Raw genomic sequence first — 26,462 nt, forward strand, 5'->3', positions numbered from 1 at the left:
CGACAGCAGTAGGAATCAACTTGGTAAGATTGTTGTTGCATGGTTAGGTTGAAGAACACACAACTAGAAATTTCAACTGATAGCCGCTTCATTGGGAAATCTGTGGCCTATTGCGCTGGTCTAGAAAGTAAGAAAATAAATGAGTAAATAATGTGTAGATGTATGTGTATCCACATTAGCGATACTCGTCCGACTACTATAGGTGAGGTATAAAGATGTCTGTACTGGAGTGCATACAGGGAGAATCGGATGATATATGAGGCTATATATTTATGAACCTATCTGGGATTTGATGTGGATGTTGGGAGGCTTCGCATGCCAAATTAGCTACTAGACAGTTAAGTTTCCTAGGGTTTGAAAATCAGAAATTCGGGGATCGGTTTATATGGGGCCTATTCATCTATTTGAAGTTTGGTTGTTGCAGGACTTTCCATTTTGTAGTCTCTAGGCTCAGGAACTCAAATTGGCAGATCGGTATATATGGGGACCAAAACTTTTTACAGACCTTTATAGGCCATGTTTGGAGTGGTGTTTAAAATTAAAATGCCATGATCGTACAATCGTCCGCATATGACACGATCTCTATGCCGCCTGGAGGGGGTGGAATGGAGGCTAGGTAGATCTTAAACAGTGCCGGATTTATCACCCCACCTTGGGAAACTTTCTGTTTCACTCTACGGTGGACTTCTTATATCTAAATTCCATAAATGACTGGCTACCACACAAATAATTCGCGACCCAGCGTGTCGGCGATGTCCTCAAATAATTTGGCATGGCTGCACTGATAGGTGTCGAATGCCTTCGATAGGTCCAGTGCCACGAGGACCGTGCTAACACATGGCCTGGGCTGATTGAAGCCACGGCAAATATGTGCGGTGATCGCATGCAAAGCTGTTGTGCTATGTGCTATGCAGTCTTCGAAATCCATGTTGATGCTCGGCGAACGGAAATTCCCCTAAAAGGCTCGGCAGGAGTAATGCCTCAAGCGTGTTCGTTACTGGTGAGAGAAGGAAGATCGGTCTGTACGCCTACACCAAACTCGGGACCTTTCCATGCTTCATTGGCGGGATCACTCTGCCCATTTTTCAGACATCGGGAACTATAAGAGTGTTGTTGTTGTAACAGTGTTTTGTGTTCTATCTTTCGTCTGCTAGATTCTGTTGAGTGTCCAGATCTAAGAATTCTGCGACTAAGATTGGGTGCGTCCAGAGGGATCTAAGTCTGAGACGAGTGGGTCTGGCTGGGCAGTTAAACAGGTGACATGTGGTACCTGGTCACAATCGGGATATAAATCTTGAACGTTGACATCAATCCTTGCTCTGTAGAGATTGAGGCGGCTGTATCTGCCGGATCGTAATTGAGCCAAAACTATTCTGGTTTGCCGGGGGAGGTCAATTACTTCAGGTTCAATGGGAGACACTCAACAGAATCAAGCAGACGAAAGATAGAATACAAAACATTGTTACAACAACAACAGTTCCCCATGTCTGGAAAATAGGCAGAGTGATCCCGCCTGTGAGTTTGGGGTAGTCGTTCATACCGATCTCCCTTCTCTCACCAATAACAAACACGCTTCCATATTATATTTCCTATAAACAGTTTCAGCCCACTATTTTCCAGTTGGCCACAGTCTATTATCTCTGCAAAATGTGGCATCGTATAAAAAAATTACCAAATTTAGCCAAAAATGGCCAATATCTTTGTTTCTTTAATACTTAGGGCTCCAAACTGAATAGGTTCGAAAAGAGCGTGATCCGTATTTTATTTCCTATAAACAGTTTCAGCCCACTATTTACCAGTTGGCCACAGTGGGCCATTATCTCTGCAAAATGGGGCATCATATGAAAAAATTACCAAATTTAGCCAAAAATGGCCAGTATCTTGGTTTCTTTAATACTTAGGGCTCCAAATTGAATAGAATCTAAAATTGGATGGTCCATATTATAACTCCTGTAAACGGTTTCAGCCCAATATTTCTCAGTTAGCCACAGTGGGCCATTTATTTCAAAAAATGGGGCATCATATGATATGACCAAATTTAGCCAAAAGTGGCCAATATCTTTGTTTCTTTAATACTAAGGGTTCTAAATTGAATAGATTCGAAAAGAGCGTGAACCGTATTATATTTCCTATAAACAGTTTCAGCCCACTATTTACCAGTTGTCCACAGTGGGCCATTATCTCTGCAAAATGGGGCATCATATGGAAAAATTACCAAATTTAGCAAAAAACTTGGACTTAGGGGTCGAAATTGAATAGATTCGAAAAGAGCGTGGTCCATATTATATTTCCTGTGAACAGTTGTATCCCACTTTTTCTCAGTTGACCACATCATATGAAAAAGTTACCAAATTTAGCCAAAAATGGCCAGTATCTTAGTTTCTTTAATACTTAGGGCTCCAAATTGAATAGAATCGGAAAGAGCGTGGTCCATATTATATTTCCTATAAACAGTTTCAGCCCACTATTTTCCAGTTGGCCACAGTCTATTATCTCTGCAAAATGTGGCATCGTATAAAAAAATTACCAAATTTAGCCAAAAATGGCCAATATCTTTGTTTCTTTAATACTTAGGGCTCCAAACTGAATAGGTTCGAAAAGAGCGTGATCCGTATTTTATTTCCTATAAACAGTTTCAGCCCACTATTTACCAGTTGGCCACAGTGGGCCATTATCTCTGCAAAATGGGGCATCATATGAAAAAATTACCAAATTTAGCCAAAAATGGCCAGTATCTTGGTTTCTTTAATACTTAGGGCTCCAAATTGAATAGAATCTAAAATTGGATGGTCCATATTATAACTCCTGTAAACGGTTTCAGCCCAATATTTCTCAGTTAGCCACAGTGGGCCATTTATTTCAAAAAATGGGGCATCATATGATATGACCAAATTTAGCCAAAAGTGGCCAATATCTTTGTTTCTTTAATACTAAGGGTTCTAAATTGAATAGATTCGAAAAGAGCGTGAACCGTATTATATTTCCTATAAACAGTTTCAGCCCACTATTTACCAGTTGTCCACAGTGGGCCATTATCTCTGCAAAATGGGGCATCATATGGAAAAATTACCAAATTTAGCAAAAAACTTGGACTTAGGGGTCGAAATTGAATAGATTCGAAAAGAGCGTGGTCCATATTATATTTCCTGTGAACAGTTGTATCCCACTTTTTCTCAGTTGACCACAGTGTGCCTATTTCATCTATTGAGTGATGAATTAAATTCGACATCCATATATCTTTTACGACTTGTATTTTATTTTAATTTTTATAATAATTTCATTTTTTGTCATATTAGTGCTTGAATTTCTTTTTTTATAATACAATTTTTCCATATGTGTATTTGGTTGTTATTACTATTGTATTAGGATTGTTTTTATTAGGATTTTCTGTATTAGGATTTTTTGTATTAGGTTTTCTGTATTATAATTTTAAATTTCACTTATAGATGGCGCTCTATCGTGAATTTTTATATTATAATATATTCTCACATACATTATATTCTTGATCGTCGCGACATTTAGCCATGTCTAGTCATGTCCGTCCGTCTGACCGTCCGTCCGTCTGTCCGTCCGTCTGTCTGTCAAAAGCACGCTAACTTTCGAAGGAGTAAAGCTAGCCGCTTGAAATTTTGCACAAATACTTCTTATTACTGTAGGTCGGTTGGGATTGTAAATGGGCCAAATCGTTCCATGTTTTGATATAGCTGCCATATAAATCGATCTTGGATCTTGACTTTTTGAGCTCCTAGAGGGCGCAATTCTTATCCGATTTGAATGAAATTTTGCACGTTTTGTTATGATATCCAACAACAATGCCAAGTATGGTTTCAATCGGTCCATAACCTGATATACCTTCCATATAAACCGATCTTGGGTCTTGACTTCTTGAGCCTCTAGATGGCGCAATTCTCATACGAATTGACTGAAAGTTTGCAAGTAGTGTTTTGGTATTACTTTCAACAACTGCGCTAGGTATGGTTCAAATCGGTCCATGTTTTGATATAGCTTCCATATAAACCGATCTTAGGTCTTGACTTCTTGAGCCTTTAGAGGGCGCAATTCTCGTCCGATTTGACTGAAAATTTGCATGAGGTGTTTTGCTATGACTTTAAACAACTGTGCTAAGTACGGCACAAATCGGTATATAACCTGACATAGCTGCCATATAAACCGATCTGGGATCTTGACTTCTTGAGCCTCTAGAGGGCGCAATTCTCATCCTATTGGAATGAAATTTTTCACGACGTGTTTTGTTATGATATCCAAAAACTGTGCCAAGTATGGTTTCAATTGGTCCATAACCTGATATAGCTTCCATATAAACCGATCTGGGATCTTGACTTCTTGAGCCTCTAGAGTGCGCAATTCTCATCCGAAATTTTGTACAACGGCTTCTCTCATGACCTTCAACATACGTGTCTAATATGGTCTATCCGAATGAAGTGAAATATTTTGGTCCGATTTGGACTATAACTTGATATAGCATATTTTCCCTATCAATCTTGTTTTTTAACTAAAAAAAAACACAAATCACATTCTCTTTGCATATATTTGTGCAATTATGTGGAATAATATTTCTGCATAGACACTATTTATTTATTTTTATTTTTGCAACACCATGGTTTGCGATAGCACTAAAAAAGAAAAATCCAAATAATCAAAAAAATCTAATAATTTTTGAAACAATCTTACTTCAGGGAAATATCCGGTACAAGTTCGATGTTGACCCTGAATGGGAAGAATAATTGTCATTAGAAAAATTAATTGACATATTACAGTGTATTTGAATCCCTTCATAGTGACGATAATGGACAGTTACTACATTTTGTATTTAGTTTGAATGAAGCGTTTTATAGTCTCGGCTTAAATAAATGTAATAATTTTTTTGAGCTTTAAACAAAATATTGGGTTGCCCAAAAAGTAATTGCGGACTTTTCATATAGTCGGCGTTGACAAATTTTTTCACAGCTTGTGACTCTGTAATTGCATTCTTTCTTCTGTCAGTTATCAGCTGTTACTTTTAGCTTGCTTTAGAAAAAAAGGTAAAAAAGTATATTTGGTTAAAGTTCATTCTAAGTTTTATTAAAAATGCATTTACTTTCTTTTAAAAAAATCCGCAATTACTTTTTGGGCAACCAAATTTTGTAGCTCATTAATTACCATAGGCGTACCACTGACACTGACTTTTAAATATTTAGCTTATGTGACATTTGCATGTCTAGTAAATATATTTGCCATAGAATAATATTTTGAGATACTATTTAAGATAAATCTAATTCCGAAAATAAATCCAATGACTAAATCTTTGCGTTGGGTAAGCTAGGAGCTAGAGGAAGGTTTTTCAAAAAAAAAAAAAACAAAAAAATCGGAAAAATGCATGAAATCTTTATTTGAATCGATAGTATGGACCATATATTGTAATATAATGTTTGAAGTTTATTTCATGCAAATGTTGGCCATGACTGCGCCTCAAATGTTCCATCAGCTTAATCCAATTTTGGCATGCTCTTTCCAACATTTCGTCCAGTATCTCAGTAATAAATGCTTCAAATTTGTCTTCCAACGCGTCCTTATAGACTTGAGCTGTAAACATAGCCCCACAAAATATAGTCTAAAGGCGTTAAATTGCATAGTCTAGACGGCCAATTGACCGATTCCGGAACGGGAAATTAAATATTCACCGAACTCACTTCTCAATAAGTCCATTGTTACGCGTGGTGTGTGGTATGTGGCAACGTCTTGTTTAAACCACATGCCATGCAACTTAAGCTCTTGCATTTTGTGAAACAAAAGTTTGATACCATCTCACGATAGTGCTCACCATTCACAGTTACCTTACGATTCGCCGTCGTCTTTGAAGAAGTACGGTCGAAAGATGCCACCAGCCCATAAACCCCACCAAAATGTGAATTTTTCTAGATGCATTGGTAGCTCTTGCAATGCTTCTGGCTGATCTTCACTCCAAAATCGACAATTCTATTCCTATTTACGTACCCATTGAAAACCTTGGGAATTCAGTCAAGGAATTCCAAAAACAGAAACCGTAAAGTACCAAGGCATATATCTGGACAAAATTTTATATCATGATAAATATGTTGTCAACACAATACAAAAGGCTAAGAGAGCATTTTTTGCGTTTAAAAATCTATTCTATTCCAAGTACTTGGAAGAAAAGGTTAAGATAATTGTGTAAAAAATATTAATGAGGCCAATAATAACATACGGATGTTCCATATGATTAAACATCTCTCCTTCATACATGGAAGAATTTGTGTTAATTAAAGGAAATGTTAAAGGATATGCTCGTCTTTGAACAGAACATCCGAGAGTAATTATGAAAGATATGTGTCAAACTTAAAATTATACATTCGCGCGAATATCAGCAGAATTTTGCGATGTTGCGAATATTCAGAATATAATTTCATAATGGCTCCATACACACTGACATAGGTTAGGTTAGGTTGAAAAGGGGACTTACACCTAAGCCAATAATCGGCTTGTTGTGCGCTCTGAAAACTAAAAAGTGACCTCGAAAAACAAATGCTATGTTAGGAATTTCTTGCTACTTGCAAATTTTGCCCATGAACATTCCTTGCTACTTACAAAATCCTTAATTGTTTTCCATGCCACGCACCTAAGTTGATTCACGTCTGGTTAAGTGTCCCGCGAAAGCCGGGCAATGACAAAGGAAACGCTCCAACTTCTCATCATCTTCTCCGCATGCCCTACACATGCTATCACTTGCCGCACCCATTTTATATAGGTTAGGTTGAAATAAGGGTGCAGATATTAATCCGCCCCATGCCACTATGGACATACACCGAAGCCAGTAATCGGCTTGTTGTGCGCTCTAATAACTAAAAAGTAACCTCGAAAAAGAAAATCTAAGTTAGGAATTCCGTGCAACTTACAAAATCCTTAACTGTTTTCAATGCCACTCCCCTAAGTTGGTTCATGTCTGATATTGTGTCTCCACCTAAGTGCCGGTGTCTGTTGGACGCGAAAGCCGGGCAATGACAAAGGAAATGCTCCAACGTCTAATCATCTTCCCCACATGCTATCATTTGCCTCACCGATTTCTCATAAGTGAGCTCGTAATCCTATGTGTCCCGTTATGATACCAATATTGCTATACTGACCTCCTTCTTGCTTCTTTTCAGCAATAGCCTCGTCTTCTCTGGATTCCCCCATAGGATTTTCGGCGTCCTACCGACCGTTTCGCTATTCCACAATGTTGCATGCGCATTCGTCGCCCACTCCCTTAAATCGGATTGCGTCGACCCGAAATGCTTCGAGATAACCAAGTTTATTGACGGCAGTCCTCTGACCTTCACCGCCCTTCACTGCCCTTTCATTTCTCCTTTCTCCGTTATGGCCCGGCACCTAAACGATGCGGATTTCGCCATCCTCAGAGTAGGCGTTAATCTCCTTCTTACACTGCAAGACTGTTCGTGACCTTACCGTCCTGGTTGTTATTGCCCTTATGGCAATTTTATTGTCGTTAAAGATGTTCACACTCGACGTCCTCGCGTGTGCACCACACCACTTCGCGCATTCCGTGATCACCCGGATCTCTGCCTGTAGGAACGTATTATGGTCGGGCAGTCTAAAACAGATCACAGAAACAGAACAGCAGAATATTCAAAAAGATCACACGTTAGGCTGTCTCCTCCTGAAACCTCGTTTGGTATTAAATGGTTCCGAGAGATTCTTTCTTATTCTTACTGAGTAACGGGTATCAGCAAGTGTCATCCTGCAGAGTTTTATTAATTTTGCAGGGATACCAAACTCAGACATGCCTTGAAATACCTTTGAACGTAAAGGGGTATCGAAAGCGGCTTTGTAGTCAACAAAGAGATGGTAGGTATTAATTAGTCCTCTCGGGTCTATTTCAGGGTTTTTCGCAGTGTGAATATCTGGTCTATGGTGGATTTAGCAGGTCTAAAGCCGCATTGATAGGGCCCAATTATCTCATTGACTTTAGGTTTTAATCTTTCACACAGTACGCTCGAGAGTATCTTGTATGCGATGGGGAGGAGACTTATTCCTCTGTATTAGGCACATTCCGTCTTGTCTCCGTTCTTGTGTACGGGACATAGTAGGCTGAGGTTCCAATCATGGGGTATGCGTTCTTCTAGCCAGATTGCGCAGATAAGCTGATGCATACGCATTATCAGCGTGTCGCCTCCGGTCTTAAATAGTTTAGCGGGTAACCCGTCGGCTCCTGCTGCCTTGTTGTTCTTTTGTCGGGACACTGCTACTTGGACCTCATTCTGACTAGGAGACTTATTCCTCTGTAGTTGGCACATTCCGTCTTGTCTCCTTTCTTGTGTACGGGACATAGTATGCTGAGATTCCAATCATCGGGTATGCGTTCTTCTAGCCAAATTGCGCAGATAAGCTGATTATGGGGAAGGGGTGTACCCCCAGAAACGTCGTCCCACATTTGTATATTAGATTCGTATTCTACTCCAAATACCTTTCATTTGAGTTCCATATTGCCATGGTCGGTAAATATGTCCGTTTTGGGGTTTGGGGTGGTCCTCCTAACACTTTGTCCGACAATTGAATATCAGATACGTTTTCTTATCTTAAATACCTTTCATTTGAGTCCCATATTGTCGTGATTGGTCTAAATATGTGTTTGGTAGTTTTTAGGGTGGGCGGGCCCCCTAGGTACCCCATACGAAATTTGGATACCAAATTTTATTTTTAGGATACTATATGAGAGCACAAAAAATTTCGCACAATCCATCATCGAGATCTGGCGTTTCTGAAAATTTGCGTAAGGGGGAGGGTCTGATGATAGGTGGAGGACTAGACTGTGGGAGACCTGAGGACTGGAGGCATTTACTGACAGAATGCCCGTACTATGCAGACATTAAAGATTTAGGCGCGATGGAGATTAGTGAGGCGGTGTGGGATTTCAGTAGGACCCTTGAGGACGAGGCGACTGTTGCAAGGCTGGCCACCTTTTCCCGGGAAGTTTTTCTTAGGAGGCGGACTAGACTTAGTGGAGGGATGAATACACGCTAGTTATCCATAACGAGGTGTTGCTGTGATGGCGCGACTGTGTGATTCGGTGCTGCGCATGACATGGCCTGGCACCTGCCTTGCCAATGTTGATGCAGCGGTGTTTGCGTTCGGTCACCCGTGATGGTGGCCGCGTTGATTGTAAAGTCCCATGTTGATGCTGATATATGTGGCGTGGCCTGTGAGGGCTGCCGTGTTCTGTTTATGTTTGTGTATATCGTCCCGTTGTATGTTTGATGCATACTTTTGTATGTTGGCTTGAGGTCGGTTTAGGGCGATTTTTCTCATTCAGGTGACCAGTCCGGAACTGTTTGGGGTTCAACTGGTAGTAGTCTTTTAAGGCTACGAAGTCTGACCGGAGACTTTAATCTGGTACCACCGGTGTCAGGAGCCCCTGGAACTTTGGTTCCAGCCTGACAATGGTGAGGCCCCAGTGGGGAGCAACGTAGTGGCTGTGGTTTGTACCCAAATCGCGGGTAGAGCATAAGCTCGGCGTGGAGTTGCGTTTTCAACCGGGTGCCGTGACCCATAGTTTGGAAGGAGTTTTAGGTTGTGCTCCGCTCCTAACCAAGGAGGTGAACACGTCCAAATACGTGGGATCAAATTGGTACTCATGTGAGGGTTACCACATGTGGGGGCGTTGGTAGACGTATTGTATTCACCCTTGGGCCTCGCAGGTTTGGGCCGTGATGGCAGGTATCTGCGTAACAATCGACATTCGTGTGGCATAGGGTATTATAACCTAGTGCATTTGTTTGTAACACCCAAAACGAAGAGAGAGAGACCCATTGATAAGTATACCGATCGACTCCGAATCACTTTCTGATTCGATTTAACTATGTCCGTCTGTCCATGTTAATTTGTGTACAAACTACAGGTCGCAATTTTCATCCGATCGTCTTCAAATTTGGTATGGGCATGTTTTTCGGCCTAGAGACCAAGCCTATTGAAATTGGAAAAATCGGTTCATATTTGGATATAGCTTCCATATATATGTTGGTCCGAATAATGCAATAAAATAGTAATTTGTTAACCGATTGTGTCGAAATTTGCCAAGAAGGATTTTCTTATGACTCTCAATGTTACTGGTGAATTTTATAGAAATCGATTCAGATTTTGATATAGCTCTCTTATATATGTTCGTCCGATTTGCAGTAATACAGCAATAAAATGGTCATTTGTCAACCGATTCTCTCGAAACTTGGCAGGAAAGATTTGCTTATGACTCCCAGTATAACTTGTGAATTTTATAGAAATCGGTTCAGATTTGGATGTAGCTCCCATATATATTGGGATGCCCAAAAAGTAATTGCGGATTTTTTAAAAGAAAGTAAATGCATTTTTAATAAAACTTAGAATGAACTTTAATCAAATATACTTTTTTTACACTTTTTTTCTAAAGCAAGCTAAAAGTAACAGCTGATAACTGACGGAAGAAAGAATACAATTACAGAGTCACAAGCTGTGAAAAAATTTGTCAACGCCGACTATATGAAAAATCCGCAATTACTTTTTGGGCAACCCAATATGTTCGTCCGATTTGCAGTAATACTGCAATAAAACTGCCATTTGTTAGCCGATTCTCTCGGTATTTGGCAGGAAGGATTTTCTTATGACTCTCGATAATAAACGTAAATATTATAGAAATCGGTTCAGATTTAGATATATTTCCCATATATAAGTTCGTCCGATTTGCAGTAATACAGCAATAAAATGGTCATTTGTTGACCGATTCTCTTGTAATTTGGTAGGAAGGATTTTCTTACGACCATCAATTTGACTGATGAATTTTATAGAAATCGGTTCCGATTTGGATATAGCTCCCATATATATGTTAGTCCGATTTGCAGTAATACTGTAATAAAATTGCCATTTGTTAGCCGATTCTCTCGATATTTGGCGGGAAGGATTTTCTTATGACTCTCGACATTACTGGCGAATTTCCTAGAAATCTGTTCAGATTCAGGTATAGCTCACATAAATATATATCGCCCGATTTTCACCCCTAGATCCACTGCAAGCGCATTTATTGACCAATCTTGCTAACATTTTATACAACGCTTTCCTCGACGAATTCCACAATACCCATAAAGTTTGATCGAAATCGGTTCAGTTTTAGATATAGCTCCTATCTCCCGACATTTGTCAACCGTGGTTATTACATTTTGAACATATTTGCTTTGCTCGAAATTTAATACAGTAATTTTAATAACCTATCTGAATACATCCGCCGAGGTCCATCAAAATTGGTTCAGAATAAGATATAGTCCCACTTTTGTATTTAAAGGGTAGGTGTAGGGTATTATAAAGTCGGCATCGCCCGACTTTTGCCTTTCCTTACTGGTTACAACTAAAGTTAAGGTCTTAAAACATTTTGTCTTTTTAATTATATACATATATAGGAGGTTATAAAAACTTATCTTGGTGATATTCCTTTCGTTTTATATCAGTTCTAGACAAAATTTTTTGATTTAAAAACAGTCGCAACCAGGTCTTTAAGCCATTGTGGGGGTTCGGGTTTTCTTTTATCTTCTCGACCAAGTGGGTTTATTCCAGAGTCAGTTTGCAGGTGGCCGGAAGAATTTGATTGCTGAACCGCCTGCGAAGGACTTTCAATGCAATTTTCTTGAAATTTGGCTATACAGTCAGGACGAGGTAAATCGAGATACCTATTGCACTATTTTTGAAAAAATATAAAACATATAGGAAATAGGAAACACAAATCATAGCCCATAATACTTACAAATTCAGGTACATCATCACACCATAAATCCTTTGGTATTGCCTCTGAGCCCTGTTCGGCTCCAAGCACTATAGCAATTTGCGATATTAATCCGACAAACAAAATTTTATTATAAAACATTTTCATGCCTGTTTCTTGCAATCGTCCGAACAGGTTTTTCGTGGAACGTTGGTCTTATATATAGACCAGAGTATAAACTCTGGTATTATTCTAATTTTGTATTTATATACAAATATTGAAAATACAACAACTGTTATTAATTACGTTTAAATTTTTATTTTTATTATTTTTTTATTGCATTCAAACTATTTGTACAATTGGCGTTTGATGTGGGTGGAAAGTCTGGCTTAAAGTTTTAATTAAGGCGATGGTTTTGTTATTTGGCGAACAATGCCGTCGACCTATTCCAAGAAATTGTAATATGAAAAAACAGTCGCTGAAATTATTAAAAGTTGGAAATGATCAATTTTTGCACGTCATTTTATAAATAACTAAACGAACCGGGCCCGCTCTTTTTAGGGTGACCCCATGCGTCCTTAATGCGGATATCGAATTCGTGCCAATGTAGTCTATGACGCTGAACGCGTTCGAATTCTGGCGAGAACATCGGACAAAGCGGTGTTTATCCCCTCTTAATGTTGGCGACATTTGCGAGGTACAATGCCATGCATGGTCATATAAAAAATTTCCCCCAAAGATGTGTCGCACTGCGGGACGCCGTTCGGACTCGGCTATAAAAAAAGGTCCCTTATCATTGAGTTTAAACTTGAATCGGAAAGCACTCATTGATGTGTGGGAATTTGCCCCTTCTCGATTCCTGGTGGTAATGTTCTTCCTCAGGGTAATGCTCTTATTAGGGGAGGGATGGTACCCTGAGGTGCTCAAATATGGAAATCAAATTCATGCTGCACTTCCTAATCCCTTTAATTTAAGCCTCATATTGTCATGGTCGGTAAATATTGGGTTGCCCAAAAAGTAATTGCGGATTTTTCAAAGAAGGTAAATGCATTTTTAATAAAACATAGAATGAACTTTAATCAAATATACTTTTTTACACTTTTTTTCTAAAGCAAGCTAAAAGTAACAGCTGATAACTGACAGAAGAAAGAATGCAATTACAGAGTCACAAGCTGTGAAAAAAATTGTCAACGCCGACTATATGAAAAATCCGCAATTACTTTTTGGGCAACCCAATATGATCCGTTTGGAGGATGTTTTGGGGCTGGGGCTGCCACCCGCACTTTGCTCTGAAAAAAGATATCAAATTCGTTCTATATTCCCAACGGAAATGAAGTTCAGTTTCGGAGGCCACCGTAGCGCAGAGGTTAGCATGTCCGCCTATGACGCTGAACGCCTGGGTTCGAATCCTGGCGAGACCATCAGAAAAAATTTTCAGCGGTGGTTTTCCCCTCCTAATGGTGGCAACATTTGTGAGGTACTATGCCATGTAAAACTTCTCTCCAAAGAGGTGTCGCAATGACAATTTACAATAAAATTCAGTTTAGGGGGCGCTTTAGGGCGTACCCGAAAACACTTGGGTCCCAAATTGGATATCAAATTCGTTTTCAAGTATCTTTCATTTGAAACCCATATTATCATAATGGGTCAAATAACCCATTTGACGTATCTCTAGGAGGAAAAGCGCCACCTATACTTGAACGCAAATTATAATGTCATATTCGTAATCTTCTCCCTAATACCTTTCATTTGAGTCCCATAGAGTCATGGTCGGCTAATATGGCCATTTGGGGGTATTTGGGGGTGGGCGACCTCCCATTACTTGGACCTAATGTTTTATGGTATATTTGTAATCTACTGCCTAATACTTTTCATTTGAGTCCCATATTTACATGAACTTCGAATATATCTGTTTAGGGAAGTTTTGGGGTTGGGGGGTGGGCCCGGTGGGTACTTGGACCCAAAATTTAATACCATATTCGTTTTCTGGTCTCCAATACCTTTCATTTGATATCCTTTTTTTGCCACTCGGACCAATTTTGGATATGGGTGGCGTATTTGAGGTATAGGGGAGAGTCCGCCTTCACCCGATATCTAAAAATTATATAGCCTATGTTTCCTTCCAGACAAATGTACACAATCTATGAAAATGTTTAAGAAAATCGGGTCAGCCAAGTATCATGTAGTCATGGCGTTTTGAGGGGTGGCGTGACCCCCTATACTTCAATGTGATTTTGTATGCCAGATTCGAAATCTACTCCCGAATACCTTTCATTTGAGCCCCACATTGAAATGAACGTCCAATATGTCTGTTTGGGACAGTTTTGGGCGGCCCAATGGGTACTTAGACTTAAATTTTGATACCGTATTCGTACTCTACTCTCCAATACCTATCATTTGATACCTATTTTTCCGGATCGATCCACTTATGATTTTAGGTTGTGTTTTTGGCATAAGGGGGAGTGTCCGTTCCCCTTCCGATATCGAAAAATTATATAGCCTATGTTTCCTTCCAGACCAACCTACACAATATGCGAAAATTTCGAGAAAATCGGTTCTGCCGTTTTTCAGTTTATACGGAACAAACAAACCGAGTCCCATATATCCGTGATTGGCTAATGTGCCCATTTTGGGCGTTTTTGTGAGAGTGGGGTGACCCCCAATACTTCGACATGAATTTGTATGCCAGATTCGTTATCTAGTTCCGCATATTTTCATTTGATACCCATATTGTCCTTATCGGTTCACGTTTGATTTTGGGTGGTGTTTTTGGGGTAACGGTGGAGGGTCCCCCCCTTACGTTATCTATAAAGCCTATTCCTACTTCCTTTCCATATTCGTAATCTACACCCGAATACCTTTCATTTGAGTCACATATTTTCATGACCGTTTAATAAACCTAATTTAAGGGGTTTTGGGGCTGGGGCGGCCCCCCAGGTACTTGGACCCAACTTTTATTATGAAATTCGTACTCTACTCTTGAATAACTTTCATTTGAATCCTATATTGTCCCGATGGGTCCACTTTTATTTTTGAGTAGTACTCCCGATATCAAAAAATTATATAGACCATGTTTCCTTCCAGACCAACCTACATAATCAGTGAAAATTTCAAGGTAATCGGTTGGAATTATAAATGGGCCAAAACGGTCCATGTTTTGATAAAGCTGCCTTATCAACCGGTCTCCTGATTAGATTTTTTAGTCTCTTGAGTGTGCAAGTTCTAACCGATTTGGCTGACATTTTGCACAAGGAGTTTTGGTATGATCTTTAACAACTGTGTTAAGTATGGTTTTAATAGGTTCATTATCTGATATAACTGCCATGTAAACCGATCTTCAGATTTGACTTCTTGAACCTTTAGAAGGCTCAATTACCACCCGATTTGGCTTACATATTGCACGTAAAGTTTAGCTATGACTTGCAACATCCGTGCCATGTATGGTTCAAATAGTTCCTTAACATAATATCGGCGGATTTGACTTCGTGAGCATCTTAAAAGCGCAATTACTACCAATTTAGCTAAAATTTTGCAAAATGATTTCTCCTATAAAAACTAATATACGTGCCAAGTAGGTTCGATCTCCATCGATCGCACTTCTCGAATCGGTCCATAACCTGATATAGCTAATTTCCTCATTCTGTTTGTAACACCTCGAAATATTCGTCTGAGACCCCATTAAGTATATATATTCTTGATCGTCATGTCATTTTAAGTCGATCTAGCCATGTCCATCCGTCCGTCCGTCTCTCTGTCGAAAGCACGCTAACTTTCGAAGGAGTAATGCTAGCCGCTTGAAATTTTGCACAAATACATCTTATTAGTGTAGGTCGGTTGGTATTGTAAATGGGCCATATCGGTCCATGTTTTGATATAGCTGCCATATAAACGGATCTGGGAACTTGACTTCTCGAGCCTCTAGAGTGCGCAATTCTTATCCGATTGGAATGAAATTTTGCATGAGGTGTTTTGTTATGACTTCCAACATCTGTGCCAAGTATGGTTCAAATCGGTTCATAACCTGATATAGCTGCCATATAAACCGATCTGGGGTCTTGACTTCTTGAGCCTCTAGAGAGCGCAATTATTATCCGATTGGAATGGAATTTTGCACGACGTGTTTCGCTATGACTTCCAACAACTGTGCCAAGCATGGTTCAAATCGGTCCATAACCTGATATAGCTACCATATAAACCGATCTTGGGTCTTGATTTCTTGAGCCTCTAGAGGGCGTACAACGGTTTCTCTCATATAACCCTCTAACATATGTGTCGAATATGGCATGATTCGGTTTATAGCCTAATACAGATCCCCAATGAACCGATCTTCCTAGATTACTTCTTCAGCCCCTAAAGTCCGCAATTCTTGCTAGTTTTGGCTGAAATTTTACACAATGACTTCTACTAAGATTTCCAATATTCAATTCAATTATGGTGCGAAATGAAACAAACCTTGTTTTATTTTGAAAATTTACAATTTTTAATTTTTCAATTTTTAAATTTTTTTTTAAATTTTTTTAAACTTGTTTTTTAATTTTTTTAAGTAATTTTTCAATATATTTTTCAACATTTTTCAAGCATGGTTCAGCCGCATATCATATTCAATGTTTTCTTCTCAAAGAATATCGTAGCAAAGAACTTATAAAAGTTAGGCAAGTGTGTTTTGTTTTCAAAATACTTTGACTTTTATGGTGGATCGCGATTTTTGATACTCCATTTATTTCATCAAATTGATTAAGGTGCTCTACATACCTAATGACTATTGAGTACGGTGTAGAGTACTCTTTTGTTTTCAAGCAGGGCTCAATAATATATTAATATTAATATGGATAATAAAAATTTGATAATAAACATGTCCATGGTGGTGAGTATCAAAAGTTCGGTACGGCCGAACTTAAAGCGTTTTTATTTGTTTTTATTTAAATTATTTAATTTTTTATCTTTTTATTTTATTTATTTTTTATTTATTGTCTATTTTATTTATTTTTTTAATTTTTTTATGTTATTTATTTTTTATTTTAATTATTTTTGACTTTATTTATTTTTGATTTTATGTATTTTTTATTTTATTTAATTTTTTTATTTATCTCTTATGTTTTTTGTATTTAATTTTTTTTACTCTTTTTTATTTTATTTATTTTTTATTTTATTTATTTCTTATGTTATTTATTTTTTATTTTATTTATTTTTTATTTTATTTTTTTTATTTTATTGTTTTTTTATTTTATGTTTTTTTATTTTATATATTTTTTATTTTATTTTTTTTTTATTTCATTTATTTTTTATTTTATTTCTTTTTTATATTATATATTTTTTATTTTATTTATTTGTTATTTTATTTATTTTTTTATTTTATTTATATTTTATTTTATTTATTTTTTTTATTTATTTTATTTATATTTTATTTTATTTATTTTGTTTTTTTATTTTTTATTTTTTTTTATTTATTTATTTTTTATTTTATTTTTCTTTAATTGGTGTGTGTGTTTTCATACATTATTGCTTTTTTTTAGTTTAAATGTCATTATGGTCATATTGAATGGTTTCTCTATAATGAATTCACCATTAGGTTTGTGTCTGTGCTGCATTCAATTGTTGCAATGATTCTCAAACTGTAGTATGTTCTTTTCTTGTGGATTGTTCTTCTGGTGTGGCGCAGATGGCGCGTGATGTTCTCATCCTCAACGCTCTCGTCGGTTTACAAAAGTGGTGAGTACTTATTGGCATATTATTTCCGAGACCGCAGTAGTGTGTGTTTGCCCATGGCTGGTTTAAAAATACTTTCTTTTTGAAAATTTTTTTACATCATTAGTGAAGGGGAAAAATTGCCAAACCAAAAGCCCTATAAAAACAACACCAATTCTCTGGTTTCATTAACGTCTACGAGGGCTGCTATATAAATTTCTGGCATAAACTATAAAAATGCAAATTTTTATCATCAAAAACCCTTTTATTATTTTTTCAAAATAGATTTATACACTTTCCCAAGCGCTCTAACCAATTGTCGAAGCATTTTTTCGACTCCAATTGAGACACCTCCAAAACATGGTTAAATAACCCATGAACCGCATTTTCTGGCAACGGAAATAATTGACCACGTATTTTTATCTCAATGTGAGGGAAGTCATTGGGTGCCACGGCGGATGAACCATCAATTCGTCGGTTAAATAGGCGGTGATTTAAGCTGAAATCGCATTGTCTTTTGTTCGTTTTTCGCATTTTGATACACAATTTGATACTCTGTTTCATTTCGTGGTTTTTAACATTGAATTCAGTGGAACCTTTTGGTTTGAAAAAGTTGTAGACAGTTAGAAAATCATACCTTTTTCTTGCATTAAGTTATTTAGCTTGATTTTTTTTTTTTTTTTTGAGAAATTAAGGTTCCTCATTTAAAGATCCCGACTAGCCATATTCGAATTGCTGTTAGAAAGCAATCCTTTATTGGCATACGCGACTTACATGCGAAGAAAATCATGCTCATGGCTTGTTGCACGACCACTACATGTTACGCTGTTTCTCAGTTGGATAGCAATTTCTCGTACTTGAAGGATATTTTGTTTGGATATTTGTTTTGTGTTATTGAATGTACTTTTTTTTTCTCTTGGCTGTCTTGGCTGCACCAAAGGGTGTCACAGCAGTTCCGTATAGTGTGGTGCACTACATGGTATCGGTCTACCGTTCATTCGCTCGCTGTAAATTATAAAATTGACATAAATTTCCGTTGAATACTTTGGTAAATTACCAACTACAAAACAGAAAACGTTTAAACAAAATAAATCAGTGCATGCTTGTAGAGCGTCTTTTAGCATTTGAATGCAATGTTAAAGATCGAGTATACAAATATAGTGGGTTATAGGGTTCTTTTTCAAAAATTCCTTGGATTTGTGCAGACTTTTGATTTTGTTTTTCTCTGTACTTAAATTCCTTAGGGATGGAATGTCCTTTAGTTTATTTTATTCTACTGATTTTATTTTGTAAAGCTATTTTTGTTGAGAGTGTGATGTTGTTCTCAACATTAACAAACTCATGCTGACTTTGCAAAACGTATGAGGGACATGCTTCTGTTTTTGTTTTAATTTAACTTTGAAATTGATTTTTGAATTGCATTAATCTGAATCCTATATACATGCGCCTTTTATGGGGCCAAGACCCTTAATCGGAGGATCGGTCTATATGGCAGCTATATCCAAATCTGGACCGATCTGTACCATATTGCAGAAGTATGTCAGGGGGCTTAACTTGACCCACCGTCCCAAATTTCGGCGAAATCGGACAATAAATGCGCCTTTTATGGGCACTAAATCTTATATCGAGAAATCGGTCTATATGGCAGCTATATCCAAATCTGGACCGATCAGGGCCATATGAAGAAAGAAGTCAAAGGGCCTAAGAAAACTCACTGTCCCAAATTTCAGCAAAATCGGATAATAAATGTGGCTTTTATAGGCCTAAGACCCTAAATCGGAGGATCGGTCTATATGGCAGCTATATTCAAATCTGGACCGATCTGAGCCAAATTAAGGAAGGATGTCGAAGGACCTAACACAACTTACTGTCCCAAATTTCATTAAAATCGGATAATAAATGTGGCTTTTATGGGCCTAAGACCCTAAATCGGAGGATCGGTCTATATGTGGGATATATCAAGATATAGTCCGATATAGCCCATCTTCGAACTTAACCTGCTTATGGACAAAAAAAGGATCTGTGCAAAGTTTCAGCCCAATATCTCTATTTTTAAAGACTGTAGCGATAGACTTCAGTATAGCATTTGTCACGCGTTCTCAATACAACCTTGGTTCAAATACAACCTTGAGTGCAGGTAGGGACGTACCCATTTCAATTTGTTCAAACATATGCAAAAGTGTATAAATCCTAATAGAGAATATTTTGGAAAACAATAAAGCGATTTTTGATGATAAATATTTGTTTTTGTGTTATCTTATCCCGAAATATAAAAGGCAACCCTCGTACACTATGCAAGACACTGATACTACCCGTGCCATACAACTATGGCTCCGAAGCATAGTTACTTGCGAAAGCAGATTAGGCATTACTTGAATTGTTTAAGTGAAAAATCCTTCGCAAAATATATGGACTAGTCTGCGTTAATGTAGAAAATATGCGTCGCACTTACTTTACTTTAATTGGCTATGACAGAATATTTGTTCCACTAGCCAAACGTAGAATAGCGTTCAAAGCGCCCTGATCTTCTTCGCTCATTCTAAAATCTCTGACACCAAGTTGCGAGGTGTCTCCCACAACTTGATCTTTTCATCGGGCTTTTGGTCTTCCCGGTTTGCGTGTACCAGCGTGTTTGCCTTCAAAAGACTTCTTTGTTGGAGCTTCATCATCCATTCAGACAACATGACCTAGCCAACGCAGCCGTTGTATTTTGATGCGTGTAACTATCGTCGTCATACAACTCATATAGCTTGTGGTCTATACACCGCCTATATTCTCCATTAACGCAAACTGGTCCATTTATTTCTCTCAAATACTCCAAGCACTGCCTTATCTGCTTGCACAAGTACCCATGCTTCAGAACCATATAACAGCACGGGTAGTATCAGTGTCTTGTAAAGTGTAATCTTCGTCTGTCGAGAGGTGGCCTTTTTTCTAAACTCCTTACTTAGTCCAAAGTAGCATCTGTTTGCCAGTATTATTCTTCGCATTATCTCAAAACTGGTGTCATTCGTTTCGGTTACGGCGGTGCCGAGGTAGATAAAGTTACTGACTATCTCAAAGTTGTATTTCCCAACTTTCTCCATGTTCTTTATCTGCTCGGTTGTACAAGGCTTTTTGGGAGTGGAGACCATCCATTTCGTCTTATCTCCATTTACTGCCAGACCCATTTTCACTGACTCTCTTTCGATTCTTTCAAAGGCTGCAGTTCCGGTGACCGACCTATGATTTCGCTATCGTCGGCATAGGCGAGTAGCATGTGCTCTCTTGTGATTAGTGTATCTATTCACATCAGCATCTTGTATAATCTTCTCCAACAAGATATTAAAGAGATCACACGAAAGGCTGTCTCCTTGTCTGAAATCTCGTTTGGTATTAAATGGTTCGGAAAGATTCTTTCCTATTCTTACTGAGGAACGCGTATCAGCAAGTGTCATCCTGCAGAGTCTTATTAATTTTGTAGGTATACCGAACTCAGACATGGCTTGAATTACCTTTGAAGGTAATTGGGTATCGAAGGCTGCTTGGTAGTCAACAAAGAGGTGGTAGGTGTTGATTTGTCCTTCTCGGGTCTTTTCCAGGATTTGGCGCAGTGTGATGATCTGGTCCAGGGTGGATTTACCTGGTCTAAAGCCGCATTGATGGGGCCCAATTATCTCATGGACTTTAGATTTTAATCTTTCACACCGAACGCTCGAGAGTATCATGTATGCTTGATTCCTCTGTAGTTGGCACATTCCGTCTTGTCTCCTTTCTTGTGTACGGGAGGTTCCAATCATCGGCTATGCGTTCTTCTTGCCAGATTGCCCAGACAAGCTGATGCATACGCCTTATCAGCGTGTCGCCTCAGGTCTTAAATAGATCAGCGGGTAACCCATCGGCTCCTGCTGCCTTGTTGTTCTTTAGTCGGTTCACTGCTTCTTGGACCTCATTCTGACTAGGTGGTAAACATTCTATACAATCATCATTGATTGGTTGTGCGGTATCCTTTTCGCTACCAACGTCGGACTCTAGCAGTTGGGTAAAATGTTCTTTTCATATCCTCAGCATGTTATCTGTGTCAGTTGCCTGATTACCTACTTTGTCTCTGCAGGAGTTTGTGCCTGCACCAAAGCCATCGGTTTGATGTTTAATTCTTTGATAGAATTTCCGGACTTCATTCTGACTCCTGTAAATCTCATTTCGCTCACACTCACGCCTTTCCATTTCCTTTTTCTTTCTGCGGAATAGACGTTTCTCCTCTCTACTTTTCTCCCGATACCTCTCCTTCATCTGGCGTTGGTGTTGCTACTGATTGCAGGGTTGCTCTGTATGCCGCATTCTTGGCTTCAGTAGCATCTCGACACTCTTGGTCGTACCATGAGTTTTTTGGAGGAGGCTTCCGGAACCCAAGTACAGATTTTGCAGCATTTTCCATGGAGTGGGCAATAGTTTGCCACTGCGCCATTATATCGTCGGAACAAGGAGTGCTTTCATCAAGCAGTTGGGTCAGTTGAGTGGAGTATGCCCCTGCCATCTGTTGTGTTTGCACCTTTTCAATGTCCAGCTTCCGTGCAGTGTCAGATCGTACTTTCCTCGCCATGTTTAAACGGGTGCGAAACTTTGCTGCAACAAGGTAATGATCCGAATCTATATTCGCTTCTCGGATCGATTGTACATCTAGCACGCTGGATGAATTCCTTCCATCTATCACAACGTGATCAATGTGGTTCCTCGTATTTTGATCGGGTGACAGCCATGTGGCTTTGTAAATATTTTTATGTTGAAATCTGGTGCTACTGACTACCATGTTTTTTGCCGCTGCGAAATCTATCAGTCTCAACCCATTACTGGACGTTATCTCGTGGAGGCTTAACTTTCCGACTGTTGAACCAAAAATGTCTTCCTTCCCTATCTTCGCATTAAAATCTCCCAGAACAATTTTAATATCATGAACGGGGCGGCGGTCATATTCTCTCCCTAGGCGCTCGAAGAAAATATCCTTGGTCTGCTCGTCTTTGTCTTCCGTCACGGCATGGCCACAAGTAAGGCTGATGTTAAAGAATTTGGCTTTTATGCGGATTGTGGCTCTCATCCACCGGAGTAAAGCTGGAGACAAGGTGTTTCAGTCTCCGACTAACCACAAATCCACAGCCAAATTCATGCCTCGTGTTCTGGCAGCTAGAACATAGTTTGTCACCGTTTGGTGTTGTAGTGACGCCATTCCCAGTCCATCGCACTTCCTGTAAGGCGGTAATATCTGCCTTTTACTTCTCTAATACATCCGCCAGCGCGTATACTGCACCTTCTCTATAAAGAGTGTGGACATTCCAGGTGCAGATCCGCAAATCATGGTCCTTGTTTTGTTTGCGTGGGTCGTCAACGTTGGGGGTGGGGTCCATTTTTACTATTCCTTTGTTTTTCATAGTGTTCCGGGGGCGGGTTACTGGGCCAGCGCCCCAAACCCCGCACATATACCTCCCAGATGAAAAAAACCGTACAACAGTTAAAGGATTCGTGATTTGGGTTAGCCTGCCGACAAATGGTGCAACAAGGTTTTCCCTATTCTACTCATTACAAGATGCATGTTTGCATGGGAAGCATGCGGTTGGATTTTTTTCCTCAACTTTCAGAATCCTTTCTGCTGCGTTGTGTAGCATCCTTTATCACACATACACACACATACACACACTCTTATGTTGGTCATTTGCTAGGTTGGGTTTATGATTCTTTTGCCACCACGTTCATCCTATGTTGGTAAATGCCCCGCGGCGATACTTTCAATAGGATCGACATTGGTGATGACCCTTTTCATGGGAGGTGGGGGGGTTGCCTATTGTGAAATTTAATTTAACCATGAAATTTGAAAGCTTGCCTTATAACGCAATGCAGGGCTAGACAGGACTCTCAGCATACTTTTCGTTTTTTGTGTTTATTAAAAAGAAAGTGAAGACAGGCTGTTGGCAGATAATTTGAAGGATGTTTCATAGAAAATTTAAAAAAAAATATCAAAGATGCAAATGCATAAATTATTAATGGCCAGACACCAAATTGCGATGTAAATCATTTATCTTCATTTACATGTCATATATGGAGCGCTGTTATGGTTATGGACTGCCATAAGAAAGACAAAGGCCAAAGGATTTCCCAAGGAGTTTTTTTTTTGCATTTCCGTAAAAAAGAGGAATTCCATTACAATACTTGTAAAAGGGTTTTAAATGAATGTTACAATGACTACTATGAGGATGATAACAACAACAACAATAATGGCATAGGGCATCTATCGACCCAAGTTCAAGTATTTACTCCGTTATTGCCATACAGGGTTGAACTAGCCGCCTAGCCGGTTGGGCTAGGCCACGATTCGCTTGCCCAGTTTTACCCAAGAGATTATCAAATTCTATTGTCCATGGTAATTTGCAGCAAATGCAGATAATGTCCGTTGCAGGATTTCGAAAGCAAAGTAAGAAAAAAGTTGGTGGTGTTGGTGTTGCTGCTTTGGAAAAACGATTCACTGGACAAAATGACCAACGGTCAAGTTTTTCCAGATTCGCGCTTCCTTAAGGGTTCATTGTTTGATTGTTTGTTCTTCGGTGTAATTTAATCAAGTCAAGTTTGACCTTTTTTTGATCATCACATAACACATTCATGGCATCTTTTCTCTTATCGTTGCCATCATCCCAAAATAAACAGACAACGTTTGACCATTATGACCACCCGGACGACTTTACGTAAGCCCTGGACAAATATTGGACTTTATTTCGTTTTTACAAAGCAGGAAAATCCCTTTAAGACACTTACGCATGAATGGTCAGTCAGTCAGCCAGTCAGCCAGTGGAAGGGAAACTATCAATGGGTTTTTTATTGCCTCTAACCTTTATTCGTTACATTTCTTTTGAAATGCTTGGCCATGCCAGCTTTTCTTTACATTCAGCCATTCATAGCTTTAATTCCATAATTGAAAAGTCGTTTGCAGTTTTATGACAACAGTTTCGATTACAAATGCTCGTCGAGTAGTCGTCCTGTCTGTTTGCTTTGGCCTGCAATATCGTATTTGTTCTGGTTGACCAGTGGTCAGTTAATGAATGCACTCTGGACTGCTGCGAAGCCTGTTTAAATAACTCAAGGATTTAAGTGTTTCCATTGTTATTTTGAATTGTTTTCCCCCCCTTCTATGCTATGTGAGGTGAGTGCAACAACTGACCATTCCCATAGGGGACAATGGGTTTTTTTTTGAAAATTTTGTTTATTTTTTCCCTATAAAAATTTGTAATTTTGTAGTAAAGCAAGTTTTAAAAAATAAATAGAAATTATCAGATTACATGCATAATTTTTTCTCTTATCAAAGCGGTTAGTGCAAGGATTTCTGGCTAGGATTGTGGTTTGACTACAAGCAATACAAAATGATTATCAGATACTAGGGAATTAGGAATGCAAAGCTCTTGAACAATTGGTTGGAGTTCAAAGGTTGAGTTGTACGGCGGGAATTGCAAAAGGTGCAGTTCATTAAATAGATCAGGTTTGGGTTATCATTTCTTTTTTTGTTATTTTTGTTACAGTTTTAAAGCAAAAAAAAAAATGGTTAAGGTTTTTAAAAGAAGACACATTTATCGAAAGGAATTAAAATTTTTAACTTCAGCCTACAGCGCACAGTGGGAGAAAATCGAAAAAATTGTGTAAAAAATATGCCGTGTGAGAACGGGCAGAGATATCTCTTTGGAACGGTTAGACCTGAAGTATTTTCAAGATCGTAGCAAAATTTCATGGCCATAAGTAGGCTGGACGCCTCTTGGCTGACCTCTAAAGTTGCTCACCTTGGCATTTTGAAAAATTGTTCGGGCTGCCAAATCTTGATTTGTTGTCCGGTTTTCAAAATTCTTTTTTCGCTGGATAGTGCTCAAAAGTTCCTACCAAAAAGTCCGCTTGGGGTCTACAATATCTCCACCTATTTCGGGGATATATGAGTTAATTTTTAATACGAAATAGGCTTCATATTTTGAAATTTGCGAAGCCATTGGTGGTTCGAAATTCCTTTGTGTACATGACTAGCTAAACCCGGCCCATTCCACGGCTCCTTTTTTACACCATATGGAATACAACTTTCTTATCAATTACACTTTGCATTCACTTAGTTGCCTTTTTATGTTCCGGTAATCTTTTTATGGAACGACCACAAGTTGTTTCCCCAGTTCGAATATCTTTTTTATGGATGGCTAGCTGAACCCGGCCCGCTCCGCTGCGCCTTCTTTTACACCATATGAAGTACAACTTTCTTATTAATTACACTTCTTTGCATTCACTAAGTTACCTATTTACGTTCCAGTCATCTTTTTATGGAACGACCATAAGTTATTCACCCAGTTCCTGTTGTGTATAGATAAAATTCTTCATTTTATAGAAAACGAATCGGGCCCGCTCCGCTGCGCTCTCTTTAACGCTCTTATAAATTTTATATTGCAATGATTGATATAAAAGTCCTATTTTGAAAGAGTTTTATGATGCGGCATTTCGCCCCGAATGTGGATATCGAATTCGTATCATTTAAGTGCAGAGGTCTGTTCTACTTCCTTATTCTTTTCTTTGGACTCCTATATTGTAGTGGGTAAATATTCCTGGTTTGAGGTGCATTTTGGGAATGAGGTGTCCGCCCAGACACTTGGTCCATTCATTGGATCGACTTAATTTTTTTTGTCATATTCGTAATCTACGTAATTGGAGTCCCATATTGACATGACCAAATTGGTATTCTACTCTCCAATACCAGTCATTTGATACCCATATTGTTCGGGTCGGTTCACTTTTGATTTTGGCTGGTGTTTTGGGGTAAGGGGTGCCCCCTTCCGATATCGAAAAATTATATAGCCTATATTTCCTTACAGACCAACCTACACAATCAGTGAAAATATTGGCTAATATGCCCATTTGGGGGGTTGTATGACCCCCTATACTTCGATCTATTTTTGTATGCCAGATTCGTAATCTACTCCCGAATGCCTTTCATTTGAGTCCCATATTGACATAGACGTACAATTTTTTTTGTTTTTAGAAGTTTTGGGGTTATGGC

The 26,462-nt window shown here is 38.7% G+C and overlaps 2 protein-coding genes and 1 long non-coding RNA gene across 3 annotated transcripts in view; 1 reads left to right on the top strand and 2 right to left on the bottom strand.

Annotated features, from left to right (window-relative positions):
• The window catches only part of LOC106080611 (M-phase inducer phosphatase), a 549,197-nt gene that overhangs the window by 1,343 nt on the left and 521,392 nt on the right, over positions 1-26,462 (top strand). The gene's annotated exons all lie outside the window — the stretch shown is intronic.
• LOC131995060 (uncharacterized) lies at positions 4,536-4,807 on the bottom strand. Its single transcript, XR_009397110.1, has 2 exons — positions 4,693-4,807; positions 4,536-4,634 (listed from the first exon to the last, which is right to left on the bottom strand). It is a non-coding gene; the product is annotated as an uncharacterized LOC131995060 (long non-coding RNA).
• On the bottom strand, positions 11,390-11,925 carry LOC131995059 (uncharacterized). The gene is made up of 2 exons (XM_059362768.1): positions 11,777-11,925; positions 11,390-11,710 (listed from the first exon to the last, which is right to left on the bottom strand). The coding sequence occupies exons 1-2, from the start codon at positions 11,900-11,902 to the stop codon at positions 11,486-11,488; spliced, it is 351 nt and encodes a 116-aa protein (XP_059218751.1). The 5' UTR covers positions 11,903-11,925; the 3' UTR covers positions 11,390-11,485.

This window comes from Stomoxys calcitrans, chromosome 2 (genome assembly GCF_963082655.1).
Source record: "Stomoxys calcitrans chromosome 2, idStoCalc2.1, whole genome shotgun sequence".
Taxonomy (NCBI): domain Eukaryota; kingdom Metazoa; phylum Arthropoda; class Insecta; order Diptera; family Muscidae; genus Stomoxys; species Stomoxys calcitrans.

Excerpts from the sequence above, each read along its gene's own strand:
- LOC131995059 (XM_059362768.1), bottom strand. The coding sequence starts at position 11,902 with ATGAAAATGTTTTATAATAAAATTTTGTTTGTCGGATTAATATCGCAA. Across the intron at positions 11,711-11,776 it reads GTGATGATGTACCTGAATTT|TGCAATAGGTATCTCGATTT; the intron begins GTAAGTATTATG and ends TTTCAAAAATAG.